Consider the following 14,798-nt stretch of genomic DNA (forward strand, 5'->3'; position numbering starts at 1 on the left):
TTACATATGCAATGATATGACTTTTCCCACGCAGAGATAACCAAATTAACTGGAAATATAAAGATTTTTCTCATTACACTGCGAAATGCATTTTATTTTGGTCCCTAGCACGCTCTCATGCTCAACAACTTCACTCAAGTTGCAACATTTCGCTCAGTCAGCATTCAGTCACACAGCTCTAATAGCAATGTGATGATGGCGCAGAACAGAAACCATTATATTAACCAATAATAACTGACATAGTTGACTTCTAGGATGAGCTTCGAGACACAGATAACACAACAGTTCACGTTGATCAGGTCACAAGTCTCTTATTTAACTCGTCTACACTTCCTTAAAATTAATGTCTGATTTGGCTTTTCACAGAGACAGTTTTATGTAGTCATCGTCATTTTATGCGAGTTGTATGGCTACTAAAATACTCAGGAAATGTTTACATTTTCTTCGGGAGAATCTGGAAATCTAAATGTCCCTGGAAATCCAGCATCTTGCAGTTTTGATGTTAGTACCTCAGTCACTCACAGGAGCAACAACCTCTAACACATTGCCAGGGCCCATCTTTTGGAAGATCTCCCGTAATTGTTTCTGAATGCTCTTTCACCTCAAGGCTCATGAGTGTACAAAAAACTTGTCTATCTGTGAAGCTCAAACATGGAGCATCTTAGGCTTGAAAATCCTGGAGCCGTGGTGACGCACGGGATGATGCAGAACACATCACACCTGGGTCACATTGCGACGTTTGCGGTCTGTCTGTGGAAGAATGGGCTGGTGAGCTGCTGGGGTGGGCGTGGGGGCGGAGGTGTGAGCACGAGTGAGGAGGTGACCAGTGAGAGGCTCGTCCCAGGTGGGAGTGTAGCTGTTATATTCAAGTCTTGGAGCAGCACAGAGGGAGGTGTTGTCCTCGTGCGTGCAGGGCAGGCCTACCTGTAGCTCGTCGCCGCCCTCGCCTTCAGACACTGGTCGGCTGCTTGTCACTGTGACGTCAGGGAAGGGCGCATGGGGGTGAGGGCCGTTCGCTTTGTAAGTTGCGGATCCATCGTCGGCCACCTCGCTGGGAACCGACACTCGGCTTTCGTGTTCTTTCAGCATAGTAGTATTTCCCCAAGTCTGGATAGGGGAGAGAGGGCGACCGTCATGGGCCGTCCCTGGGGCGTCCTTCACTATACTATCCAAAGATTCATGACTACTCCCGCCCTCCTCCATACTCAACGTCCCGGGCTTAATCATGACGTTGCCGTTGCCTCCGCCCTCCTGCGCCTTCTTCGCGTCCTTCTCGTGCTGTTGTTTCCGCCTCTTGGTAGTATGGCAATAGCAGTAGGTGACCAGCACCGCCACCACTACCAGAAACCCTCCGATGCTGCCGAGAATTACAGCCACGTCCTCAAGCTGCAGCTCTGACACGCCCATAGGTCGATTAGATCCAAGCTCTGAAGGCATCGTGTAATTTCCTAAAAAGAAAAAAGAAATATATATTAGATTGAATCATCACTAAGCTTTCTGTGAACTACAACTGTTGAAGGTATGCTGTATATATCCAGATATACGAACCCAAATAATCCGCTCCACGTTACATAGTATGGGGGAGAGAAACAGGCGAGGAATTACCCGAGGTGGTGAGTGCTGGGTGGGTCCTGGTGGTGATCTCGTAGGTGGTGGGCGGGCGAGGCACCCAGAGAGCCGCGATGTTGCCCACGCCGCCCATGTTGTTGGCCTCGTCCACCGCCCGCACCGTCACGAACCACAGCTGCCCACGAACACACACAGTTATACTCTGACATGTCTCATGGTCAACGTGTCAATGAAACTCGACTGTAGGTTTATGTCTTATGCTTTCAGATTTAAACTTTATTCTTGAAATACAGTCAGCAATAAGCTTCGAAATCAATAATATTATGTGTAACGTTATTTTAAACGCTTAGGACTCCCCTTTATTCATTGAATGCTGCAACGAAAATATGTTAACAAGTTTCTGGAATGGGAGGGAGGGAAAGGGAAGGGAATTATCAGACAGGAAAGCGCCAAGCCATTACGACTATATAGCACTTGGAAGGGGTCAGGATAAGGATTTGGCATGGGACGGGGGAAGGAATGGTGCCCAACCACTTATAGACGGTCGGGGATTGAACGCTGACCTGTATGAAGGGAGTGGCACTGACCTCTTCGTATCTGGTGAAGTGCAGGTTAGTGGTATGGAGGGTGCCAGCTGGCAGTGGCTGAGGAAGGCCAGTCAGCCGGTCCCCCTGGAAGGCCCGGGCTTCTTTCCAGTAGGGCGCCACGACAGCCTCGTAGTGATGGGCTCGGTCCACGTCCCAGTCGTCCCCGGGAGCGGTCCAACGCAGCTTGATTTCGTGAACCGTGTTGTTGACCTCGACGCGCAGGTCGAGGATGCGCGAGGGGGGGACGTTGTCACGGTGGGAGGGCTGGGACACCACTTCCAGCACGCCCCAGGTGACGTGTCGCAGGAAGGGCGGCGCACGGCGACTGTGCACGTGCGGGAGAGCGTAGCCACAGCACGTCTGCTCGTTATTCCAACTGTCGAAGCCGTGCTGATAGTAGTGAGGCAGGTGCGAGGATAGACTCTTGTGATGGCGTGTCGGTGGGCCCTTAGCTACAGTCGCCAGCCCGCTGTTGTAGTCGATATCGGCACTTAGAAGGTAGCGGCCGGGACTCCCAGGGAGCGGAGGGAGGTAGCGAGAGTATACGCCGTCCCCCTTCGTTATATCCGGGTCTAAAATAGCGAAAAATAACAGCCACTGAATTCTGATATATCTAGAGAGTATAGCCGCCCTCCCTCTTTATAAATAAATAAAAACTCTTAACAGACCTTCCTACACATTCGCCAAATGCTCGTTAATCTAGCTAGGGGAAGCACAGAGGATAGGTTGGGATAGGGGCTCACACCTAACATCCAACGTAGCCTATAATCATAGAGTCCCGTTCATTGGTGTGGAAAAGCATAACACTCAAAATTTCGTATTTATCTTTTATTAGATCAACGGTAAAGACGTATCAGACTGCTCGTGAAAATAAATGCTGCTGAAGTGTTTAATCAGACGTGTCAAATCACAAATCAAGCCTGTCTACGGACCGGGCTTGGGGAAGTAGTAGAACTCCCCCAGAACCCCATCCAGGTACAATCCTGGTACAAATACCTTGTATCTAAATGATAAAGCATTTGGTGACGTATTTAAAAAAAACTCAGTAGGGGGTGCATCTAAATAACGTAATAACCAATAGTATGCACATAACACGCCACAAGTCACAAGGGAGGTGCATTCATACACTTCTCGAATTATTTCTGACCATAACAATCTGTGTTATGGTCCGCCACCGAGTTCAGTATTAATTTCCTCTCACTCAAGCTGTAGCACGAGCCTATGGACACATGGTCCAGTGTCATTAACTGCCTCAAGTTACAAGAAATTAATATGTATATATAATATATACACGGGTGCCCGACAAGGCTCCGCCAGATGCAACATATCCTCTTCTTCGAGGCCGAGGGTCCCTACAAACGCAACCAGAGGTGGTACCCCAATTATATATATATAACTCGGTAGCCACGGAGATAGCCAATTCCCGTTTGGGCAGCGGTTAGTTGTCCTTCTCTACTAACACAAACCCGTAGTGCAATCAGTAGAACATCCGCCTCATGTATCAGAGAAACGGGTGCCTGAGGGTGAATGAAATGGTTTAAATATGGTATGTATATATTTATATAATCCTGTACTTAATAGGCTAAGTTGCCCAATAAGCCGAATTTTCCTAAAATATTGTTCAAAATTTTTTCTTGAGGAATGATTACATAACGCCTTTCATTACATTATGATTTTTTTTTAATTTTAGTTAGTTTTAACAAATTTAATCTGATCTAACAAAAGCAATAATGTTCTTAATATAATATTGGAGAAAACCTGTTTGGAAAGAAATATATGAACTAAAATAGCTCTGCCTGTTAGGCAAACAAAGTGGGACTTTCATATTAAGCCAATAATGCGGTTCTGGGAGAACGGTAGGGGGGGGGGGGAGGATGGGTGGGAGGACGGGATGGGGGGATAGGATACGGGTGGGGGGAGGTCAGGAGGGGGGAGTGGGGGAAGGTGGGAGGGACAACCCCCTCTCCCATTTCCTTGCCCCCTCCACCCCCGCTTTTCTCTGTCCCACATATTACTAATCGCATAATGAGGTCAAGTGTCTCTATGTCTCAATAATATTAAATGACAGTTCTACATAATATAATAGTTTCCACATTCGAAGTTGAGAGTTGTCCTTCAGTTTTCAGTGGAATGCGGGAGGTTATTTTCAAAATATAATTCGTGTATTTTATGGTCTTAATTTAAATATCAGGTAATATCGGTTAATTTTCCCAAGATCATTGATTAATGGTGTACATTTCTATATGAAAAAAATCTATTCTGACATTTTTGTCTAAATATTTTAATTGGTATACTGGCGGACAGTGCCAAAAATCGTCGTGGGGATCTGAATATGACTATTGTACGCTGTTCCATGTTGAATTCTGGTGACCCCCGACTAGCCTATGTTCATCCCTTACCCCAGACCATCCCCTCTGCCAATTTAGATGAGGCTAGCCTAAAGCGTCTGGCTTCCAACTTTGGACAAACAGAAAAACAAAGGCATTGTTATAATATAGATACTATAAGAGTGTCTGCCTATCTGTCTGTCCAAAATTAGAGGCCAGAGGCTTGGGGCTAGCCTCACCCAAACTGGCAGAGGGAATGGTCTAGGGTATATCTTGAGGTTATCTTGAGATGATTTCGGGGCTTTTTAGTGTCTCCGCGGCCCGGTCCTCGACCAGGCCTCCACCCCCAGGAAGCAGCCCGTGACAGCTGACTAACACCCCAGGTACCTATTTTACTGCTAGGTAACAGGGGCATAGGGTGAAAGAAACTCTGCCCATTGTTTCTCGCCGGCGCCTGGGATCGAACCCAGGACCACAGGATCACAAGTCCAGCGTGCTGTCCGCTCGAGCGACCGACTCGGTAAGGGATGAACATAGGCTGGTCGGGGGTCACCGGAATTCAAAAGGGAACAGCGTACCAGGATCACATTCAGATCTCCACGACGATTTTTGGCACTTGCCTCCACTACACTAACGAGAAAATTTAAACAAAAATCAAACCCGATTTAGTCTTATAGAAATATACAACATCATTCATTGATCTCATGAAAATTAAGCGAAATTTCCTGATTTTCAAACTAAGGCCATAATCCTACAAAATACATAAATTATTTTCTCAAATTAACCTTCCCTTTCCCATAAAAAACTGAAGAGCAACTGACAATTCGAATGAGGAAACTATTATATTTTGTATATACTGTCATTCAATATTATAGAACCACTAGTCGACACTTGAGCTTATTATGCGATTAATAATATTGTAGGACAGAGAGAGAGTTAGAGATAGAAGCGGGGGTGGAACGGGAGAGAATGGGAGGGAGGGGAAGGTGGTGGGGGAAGAGACCCATATATATTCTCAGAAAAGGTGGGGAGGAATAAAGAGATGGAGTAGGGGGAGAGGCGAAGGGGAGACAGGAAAAGACGGGGGAAAAGAGACAAATGGGATGGGGACGAGGGAGGGTCAGGGCTAAGACAGGAGGAGAGAGAGAATCCTACAGCCATCGTCAAGTGCCGCCTAATGTGATATTTTATGAAAGAGAAAAGGGGCTAAATGAAGGGGAGAGGGCACTGGGGCTCCGTCGTGTACCCCTCCAGGTATCCTATAAACAGAAAGAGGATCGTTAGCTCTAATGGGAATTAATTAGCTTAACAAACCAGGATCCTGAACAAATTTACAGATGGCAGTTGTAGGATGAATAGGGGCACACTGTTGTCCAGTAAGGCGGTGCCTGTTGTGCCCAGAGAAAACAGTCAACAGTGAGGCCTCACCCCCTATGCCGTTGTCCCACAGCTCCAGGAACATGGGGTGGAAGTTGCTGCCGGTGGCGTTGGTGCCGAGTCTCTGGAGCCTGGCCACCACGCGAGCGTCCATGATGGGCGCCACGCCCGCCTTCACTTCGGCGTAGATCACTACAGGCGTCGACGGGTCGGAGGAGTTGACCGACCTGGAGCTCGAGCTGGTCCAGAGGCGCACCTGGAGCCCCGTGGAGGAGTTGCGTTTGGACGTTACCTGCACGTAGAGGCCCTGGTGGGAGTCGGCGCGGTTCTCCACACTGTACGTCCACAGTCCACGCTGTCACGGGAGATTAGAAGTAATCAGGAAAGGACATTAGAAAGGACACACAGAAATCACAATAACGTGATGCATCAAATGAACATGTCGTAGCTCAGTCGATTAAGGCAGCGTCTGGGATGCTTTCGGACGCAGGTTCGAATCCTCGTCACGGCCCTTGTGGATTTGTTCATTTAGAAAGGAATCTGTACAAAAAAAAAAAACTATTGAAACACGTAAAATAGCTCGTTTATATTTCCAACCACTCCCACTCATGCACTTATACTCTTGAATTGCATCTAAATTATCTGTAGATTTTTTAGGTATGAATCCTAGAAGGGTAATGACCTTGTTTCGAACATAATACATTGTCATCTTGGTGTTGGGTCCTTACTGATCATGCCCACCAGGTCCTTTATACAATTCAGTTTCAAAACTTCATCACTAAAGTAGTAATGATATCCTGGCACCTCTGTTTTCATGTCAAAGACTTAAAGGCCCTTTATTTGTCAATACTTGTTTTGCGTTTATCTAGTTTTGTTTGATCTAGTCTATAGGCTTAGCTCTTCTGTCAAGGTAAGGTAATTATCAAAACTTAGCTCTTCTGTCACGCTTCAGTCCAATTTAAAAAAAAATTAGGCCCTGTATCGTTTCTGTGTCATCGTCTGAATGTATGGTGAGCCTGAGTGTTGATGGTGTATGCCAGCAGCCATGAATACAGCACTGTATTTTACAAAGTTAATTTCACAGAGATTCTTTAAAAATTGCGTTCCTTTTGCTGAAAGGTTATTGTAAAAGTGTTAAATATCATACATAATTGGCTGGGTTTTTTATAAATTGTCTCACCTCTGCCTTTTCCAAGTTGATGAAGATCATGTTGACATCCCCGTCTTCTTCCTGCACGTTGACGGAGGCGATCATGTGGCCGGACGGGGCGGCCAGCTGGATGGCGTTGCCCACATGGTTCAGATCGTAGTAGTATACGGAGAAGCGAGCGCTGGGGCCCAGAGAGTCGTCCAGAGCAAAGGAGCCAGCGGACATGGAAGCAATGCCCCCAGGGTAGGCAGCGCTGTGAACCAGGACAGGGTCTCCAGGTGCTGGAGCAGGTGCGCCCTGCTGAACAGCCGCCAGTAAGGCGTCCATTAATGCCACCATCATCTTCACTTTGGAGTCATTACCGACACCTTCGTCCATGACGGTGAAGATGGATCCACGAGTGAACTCGATGAGCGCCTCGAGGCCATGGGAGGCAGTAGCCGCTCCGCGACGTTCAGTCAGCGGATACAACACCAATTCGACTCTCAGGTGGCGTTGCTCTGAAAGGCTCGTCATCTCGTTCACTTCCCGTTGTGGCGTCGGGCCAGAGCCAGTGGTTATTAAGATCAAAGTGGCACCATCGTCACCCTTGTTGCTGTCGTCAAGTACCCTCAGCGCCTCCTTCAGACCACAGAGAATGCATTTCTGGCTCTCGGGAGTTGTTGAAGGATTGCGGGGTAAGGATGACCCGACGCGCTGCCTCATATCCGAGTCTTCACTTTCGATGAAGGTGAGAGGGGCGACAATCCGCGCCTCGGAGTGGAAGGTGACCACACCGACGTGAGCGCCATCAGGCACGTCGTACACCACCACACGTCGCATGGCCTTCCGCAGGAACTCCCACCGACGCTGTCAGGGATAAAACATGTCCGTAGAGTATAGTACACACGAAATGTATGCAAAAAATAAGCAATATAACTATAAAAAAGGCTCCTTTACTCTAATAATTTCTTAGTCTTAAGAGATTACACGTTAAATGACCATCCCAACAATGTGTGCTCCAAACACTGAGTGAAAACTTGCACCAAAGGTTGACGATCAGGTAGCCATCAACACAACATTTAAAAGTGAACTCTGCTCTTAATATACACCTTATCATCGATGTTTACTGCGCCTTCCTTGTATATAACATCAATCCTGTGTGCAGGTATCCTTCTTTACTACAAAGAATGACATAATACTTGGTCTTAACGTGTATGCATAAGCGAGCCTCTGTACCTACCTATGGACCCATATCAACCTACCCTGTCTTTGCGCCCTGGAGAGGCCACTCCAGATCGACAACCAGAGTGCAACTCCATAGTCTCCTGAGACTGACGGATGCCTACTACTACTGTGTTTGGGTTTAGATGTACGCGCGCACATGCGAGACCAACTAACCTGGAGGTTCATGGTAGCAGTGTCCTCGATGACAAACACGAAGCGGGGGCTGGACTGGTGGACGAATCTCAGCATCGGCTCCAGGCCACGACTCCCGTTGCTGACGGAGTTCCTGCGGAAAACAACACAGCCAAGCCTGCCACACTCTCACTAGTTAACACAACAGGAATGAGCAGTTCAAACCTGGCAAAGTATGTCCGGGGAAACTTTCATAGGAAAATAAAAAATTATGACACATTACCTTGCGACAGACACACATTGAAGACATGATATAGTCATCTCATTAACATCAAAATTACCAGCCACATGTTCGTCCGAGTAATCTCTCGAGATCACTCTACCTTATATTTATAGTGTCATCATCTGTCATGAGATGACTATCAAGCTGTAACAAAGTACGTCTGAATTTGGCCATTTGCCCGTATGGCCGAAAATGGACGTAATTTGAACATGAAAAATAATGCAAATTAAATTTTGGATTTTCGATTTTCAAAACAGCAAGTTACGGGTCTTCTGGTAGGTTAGGAGGGCAGAAAGTACTCCTAAGGTTTCAAAACGTCATGAAAAGCGTTAAGTTTCCTATCCTAACCTAACCGAGTAAGCCTGAGGACTCCAAACAGAAAACGGGACAGTACGTCACTTTCGTGAGCTGATTTCATTTCAAATTACGTCCATAGTTGACCATACGGGCAAACGAGTGGAAAGCGACGTAATCTTAAGAGGACAGGTTGATCAAGCATCTGTTCCCATATCCATCACCTGGAAAGTGTGTTTACACCTAAGGGTAATTACACCTAAGTGTAATTACCTAAGTGTAGTTACAGGATGGGAGCTACGCTCGTGGTGTCCCGTCTTCCCAGCACTCTTTGTCATATAACGCTTTGAAAGCGTCCCCCACACAGTGTGTGTGTGTGTGTGTGTGTGTGTGTGTGTGTGTGTGTGTGTGTGTGTGTGTGTGTGTGTGTGTGTGCGTGCGTGCGTGACCTAGTCAGTGCACTCACCGTCCACCAGCGAAGTCCTGAGTCTGCTGGATAATCTGCCAAGCCGAGCGACCCCCACACAGGGCGTTGTGCTTGGTGGGCGCCACGCGTTTGTGGGTCTTGTCATTGCAGAAGAGTCGCACCTGCCGGCACAAGAGTGGACAGTCACACACGACGTAGTACGTCTACGTGGTGATTATAGCTTCACAACCCCCCCCCCCCCCCCCCGAGAGACCAGGGGCCAGATTCACGAAGTAGTTACGCAAGAACTTACGAACGTGTACACCTTTCCTCAATCTTTGACGGCTTTGGTTACATTTATTAAACAGTTTACAAGCATGAAAACTTGCTAATCAACTGTTGTTATTGTTATAAACAGCCTCCTGGTGCTTCAGAGCACCAGGAGGAGCAACAGTTCATTAACTGTTTAATAATTGTAAACAAAGCTGTCAAAGATCAAGAAAAGATGTACAGGTTCGTAAGTGCTTGCATAACTGCTTCGTGAATCTGACCTTATGTAGAGACCAGTGTATGTAGCATTCTCTTCAGTGTCAACTATATGTCCCTTCCAGGTTATGTGCTCTTTAGGCCACAGCTCACATATGGACATGTAAAACTGCTCGGAAAAGGTTAACTCTGAAAATATAATATTAGTGCACAGCCAACATTTTCTTGGGGTTGATTACCATGGGTTGGATCACTGGCATCACTAAGTCGTGCACGCACACGCACCCCCCCCCCCACCACACACACACACACACACACACACACATACTCATCACAACCTACAAAATCCTCAGGGGAATCGACCGGGTAAACAAGGATGAACTTTTCAACACTGGTGGGACGCGAACAAGGGGGCACAGGTGGAAGCTGAGTACCCAAATGAGCCACAGAGACGTTAGAAAGAACTTTTTCAGTGTCAGAGTAGTTAGTAAATGGAATGCATTAGGAAGTGATGTGGTGGAGGCTGACTCCATTCACAGTTTCAAATGTAGATATGATAGAGCCCAATAGGCTCAGGAATCTGTACACCAGTTGATTGACGGTTGAGAGGCGGGACCAAAGAGCCAGAGCTCAACCCCCGCAAGCACAATTAGGTGAGTACAATTAGGTGAGTATACACACACACACACACACACACACACACACACACACACACACACACACACACACACACACACGTACGTGTACGCATCCATTTCCCACTCCTGGCTATCCTCCTTTTCTTTCTACCTTTTACTCTATCTTCCTCTTTGTTTAATTCCCACGTATAATGAACGGCTCTTTGGCGTTTTATGATTCTTGGTTATGGTTTATTTGCAAATATCAGTTTTAATGTTCTAATTCTTCTTATTTGACTATGTCGTGGTGTATGCCAGGCGTGTCCCCAGCCTACACTTTCATAAAGTCCCGCTCGTAAGCTCGGTGCAGCCAGAAGTGTTACGAAGCTGAGTGTATGTGTGTGTGAGTGTGTGAGTGTGTGAGTGTGTGAGTGTGTGTGTGTGTGTGTGTGTGTGTGTGTGTGTGTGTGTGTGTGTGTGTGTGTGTGTGAGTGTGTGAGTGTGTGTGTGAGTGTGTGTGTGAGTGTGTGTGTGTGTGTGTGTGTGTGTGTGTGTGTGTGTGTGTGTGTGTGAGTGTGTGAGTGTGTGAGTGTGTGTGTGTGTGTGTGTGTGTGTGAGTGTGTGAGTGTGTGAGTGTGTGAGTGTGTGAGTGTGTGTGTGTGTGTGTGTGTGTGTGTGTGTGTGTGTTTAGTATTTGTTTGTATATGTGCGTATGAATGTATAAGCGTACCCGTTTCAGTGATATAGTTAAGGTAATAAGATAATTTTAGTGCGCTTCTCGTAAAACTGTGGATGAAGTAGAGCGCTTTTTAATTCAGGGTTATTGCACAGGGATTTCAGAGCCCGAGTTAAGTACTATGCTTTTATAGCCCGGTTATGTCTTTTTTTTTTTTAAAGGGGGAGGGGGGTAATGTGGGATGTTTAACTTGTCGGGTAATTGGTTGAGTTTAGATGACAAAAACAAAAATCCAGGATGCTGCCAAATGGCTTTATATAGCCTGAAAATGCAATAAAGTTATCATGCCTGAAGTGTAGCAGATTATCCCAGGCACCGCCGGGCACCCCTTCTAGTAAACTGTAGAACAGAAGCCCTAAAACGTTGATCCTAAAATCAATATCATAAAATATTTAGTCTAAAAAAAAGTGGTCCTATAACAGACCTATCAAATGTGTATCTTCAAAATAAAGTTTAATCAAGACTCTAAAACAGCGCCCTATGGGAAAGTGGCCATATGGCAGGCTCCCAATGACACATATTATACTACAGCAATACTATTTTAATGAAAGCCCCAAAATGGCAGCCCCGGAAACCAGCTGGCTTCACATAAAAAGTAAATTCTTAATCCTGAGCTTTAAAGGGCATCAGATGCGGTCGTCAGATTCGTATGGATTTTAAATGTTACTGAGGCATGCAGTATTAACATGTGTGTGGGGCTAGAATGGCTGCGAGAGAGAGAGAGAGAGAGAGAGAGAGAGAGAGAGAGAGAGAGAGAGAGAGAGAGAGAGGAATAAATGCATGTTTAACACTTATCGTTATCAACGAAAGAATATGAACAACTGAAGTTCTTGACACACTCTGATTCAGTATCTCCTAATCTACAACCTTCCCAATCGCCCAACATCACAGTTCTACAACATTCAGTCTACAACCAATCGCAATCTTCAATTCTTCACAATCTTCCTTCCCAGGTTAAATACAACTATATCCTATTTACACTCATTGTACCATTACACAATCTCAAGTGCTGTTATCTAGGGTTAAAATTCAATGTCAACCATCACATGTAAACTGATTTATAACAAATGTCATATTGAATCATCATATTTATAAAGTGACGAGGTTTCCGTACAGGCCTTTACATTAATGCTTAATTATCCCAGGCACCGGCGGGTACCCCTTCTAGTTAACTGTAGAACAGAAGCCCTAAAACGTTGATCCTAAAGTCAATATCATAAAATATTTAGTCTAAAAAAAAGTGGTCTTATAATAGGCATAACAAATGTGTATCTTGAAAAAAAAGTTTAATCAAGACTCTAAAACAGCGCCCCGTCTCGATATAAAAAAATATATATTGCTTTATAACATTAATAATCCAGTATTTACAAAGAAATCACAGTTCCGAGACATATCTACGAGGGAAATACTGAAGCTCTAAGATGGGATCGAACACGCATCCCGGCCGGACTCCTTGGTATACTACCTTTTTAAGCCCATCATGGCTCAGTCGGTAGTACGTGTGCCCGAGGAGTACACGGACACGGGTTTGATCCCGTTGTATGGCTTCAGTGTTTGCTGAAAATCCAAGATCTTACTTGAGTCTGTATCCCATTTACTTCTGCCTATGCGACCGGGTTCACAGCCTGAGGGAGTAACTAATCTTGGATTGCCACTCCTGGTAAGTGGTATGACACTCGCGCTTCGCGAACGATTTGCCCTGGGTTCGTATCCTGGACGGGGGAGGATTGACTAGGCGCCATTCCTTAACTGTACGCCTCTGTTCACCCAGAAGTGAATGGGTACCTGGTTAAAGGATTCGGCGGGGTCGTATTCCGGGGAAAATTAGGATTAAGGACTTGCCCGAAACGCTACGCGTGCTGGTGGCTGTACAAGATTCTAACAATTTTTGTATATATATAAAATTAGATAAGCGTTGTGAAGAGATTCAGATGCCATCTGCTCCTGTACGAAAAGAAAAAAGAAAAAGACCATCAGAGAAGTATAATAAATACAGCCATCAAACATCCTTTAGCCATTTTTTCATTCTAATGAACGAAAACAAATGTAAATTAGGCCGGCAGAACGTACTGGTTCAATGGGAGAAAATACTAGTCCAGTGGAAGAGTAATGACCCAGAGTAATTGACGGAGCCCATGTCTAGGCTGCTGAGGGCGCTGAAGGAGACACAATAGAACACTTCACCAGCAAGATCCTTTAACAAATCCGAACTATCACCAGGAAAGAAGACCAAGTCAGTGAATATGAACGCCGGTGCAAGGCAATTACAGCCGACATCTTCCGTCACTCAGGCTGGAATGGAAGCGATCGCTGACCAGAGAAGTCACACACTCTACACCACGACAAAACCTCATCACGTAGACCACTACTTAAGACTGCCTTACCTTAGACACACGTTACTTAAAATACAGAAACTGTCCCTAACAGATTATACCAACTTTTCACCATCTATATAACGTATGTTTGAGGATTTATACATGTTAATTCCTTTGTTTGACTGTTGCCTTCAGGCAGTGATGCGAAGCTCAGCTGCGTTCGACTGGAAGTGGAAGGATGAACAACCGGGGTTTTTCTTCCTTGTGAGAGTTTGGGAGAGTGTTGTGTCGGCAGGTACGGCGGAACGTTCACTCGCAGGATGAGTAACGCTGCCCAATAAACTCGCACTTCGGCGGGCAATTCAATTTTGACCTTTCCCAGGGGAGGGCGGAGCGCAGGGCACGGTCCAGGCGGAACGTTGCAGTCCTACCTTCTCCAAATCTGTTTTTATTTTTCCGTTCACACCTGATACCTGGTAGTAGGTGGTGGTGCTTGTTCCACACCTGATACCTCGTAGTAGGTGGTGCTTGTCCCACACCTGATACCTGGTAGGTGATGGTGCTTGTTCCACACCTGATACCTGGTAGGTGGTGGTGCTTGTTCCACACCTGATACCTCGTAGTAGGTGGTGCTTGTTCCACACCTGATACCTGGTAGGTGATGGTGCTTGTTCCACACCTGATACCTGGTAGGTGGTGGTGCTTGTTCCACACCTGATACCTCGTAGTAGGTGGTGCTTGTTCCACACCTGATACCTGGTTGGTAGTGGTGCTTGTTCCACACCTGATACCTCGTAGTAGGTGGTACTTGTTCCACACCTGATACCTGGTAGGTGGTGTTCTTGTCCCACACCTGATACCTCGTAGTAGATGGTGGCGGCTGTTCCACACCTGACAAGTAGTGTAATGACTGGTATTTAACAAGTAGTATTTTTATCCTATATTAACGGTGATGGTAAGTTAATATCACATTAAGGAAGTCAAGCGAGGGTGTTCCCCAGAACTTGTGTGATGTAATGCTTTCATGTAATGTGTTTCTGTAATACCGAATATGTATTAAATGTTGATATTTCAATCACTGATCCAGTAGTAGATTGAAATGAGTTTTGATTCGTCCACTGGAGGGAGTAGTTATGATTGGTCCACAGGGAGAGGGGAGGGGCAAATTTCCCAGTGCTGACCTTTCTCTTGATTTGCCACTCCGTAAAAAATCTAACTGTTTTCCCTAACCTGAAACGCACGAGCCCAAACAACCCACCCAACCCATCGAGACCGATGCATAGAAAACGTCAAATATTACCGTGCTTTAATGT

At 46.0% G+C, this 14,798-nt stretch overlaps 1 protein-coding gene across 1 annotated transcript in view; it reads right to left on the reverse strand.

Moving 5' to 3' along the window:
* The window catches only part of LOC123751544 (calcium-activated chloride channel regulator 1), a 123,695-nt gene that overhangs the window by 1,107 nt on the left and 107,790 nt on the right, over positions 1 to 14,798 (reverse strand). The window contains exons 3-9 of the mRNA XM_069304050.1: positions 9,392 to 9,513; positions 8,391 to 8,502; positions 7,041 to 7,859; positions 5,912 to 6,215; positions 2,157 to 2,728; positions 1,606 to 1,744; positions 1 to 1,448 (exon numbers count right to left, since the gene is read on the reverse strand). The exon at positions 1 to 1,448 is cut by the window's left edge and continues 1,107 nt beyond it. Of these exons, the coding sequence (XP_069160151.1) occupies positions 715 to 1,448; positions 1,606 to 1,744; positions 2,157 to 2,728; positions 5,912 to 6,215; positions 7,041 to 7,859; positions 8,391 to 8,502; positions 9,392 to 9,513 (2,802 nt within the window). The 3' untranslated portion in view covers positions 1 to 714. The remainder of the gene's footprint in view (positions 1,449 to 1,605; positions 1,745 to 2,156; positions 2,729 to 5,911; positions 6,216 to 7,040; positions 7,860 to 8,390; positions 8,503 to 9,391; positions 9,514 to 14,798) is intronic.

Source organism: Procambarus clarkii, chromosome 51 (assembly GCF_040958095.1).
Source record: "Procambarus clarkii isolate CNS0578487 chromosome 51, FALCON_Pclarkii_2.0, whole genome shotgun sequence".
NCBI lineage: Eukaryota > Metazoa > Arthropoda > Malacostraca > Decapoda > Cambaridae > Procambarus > Procambarus clarkii.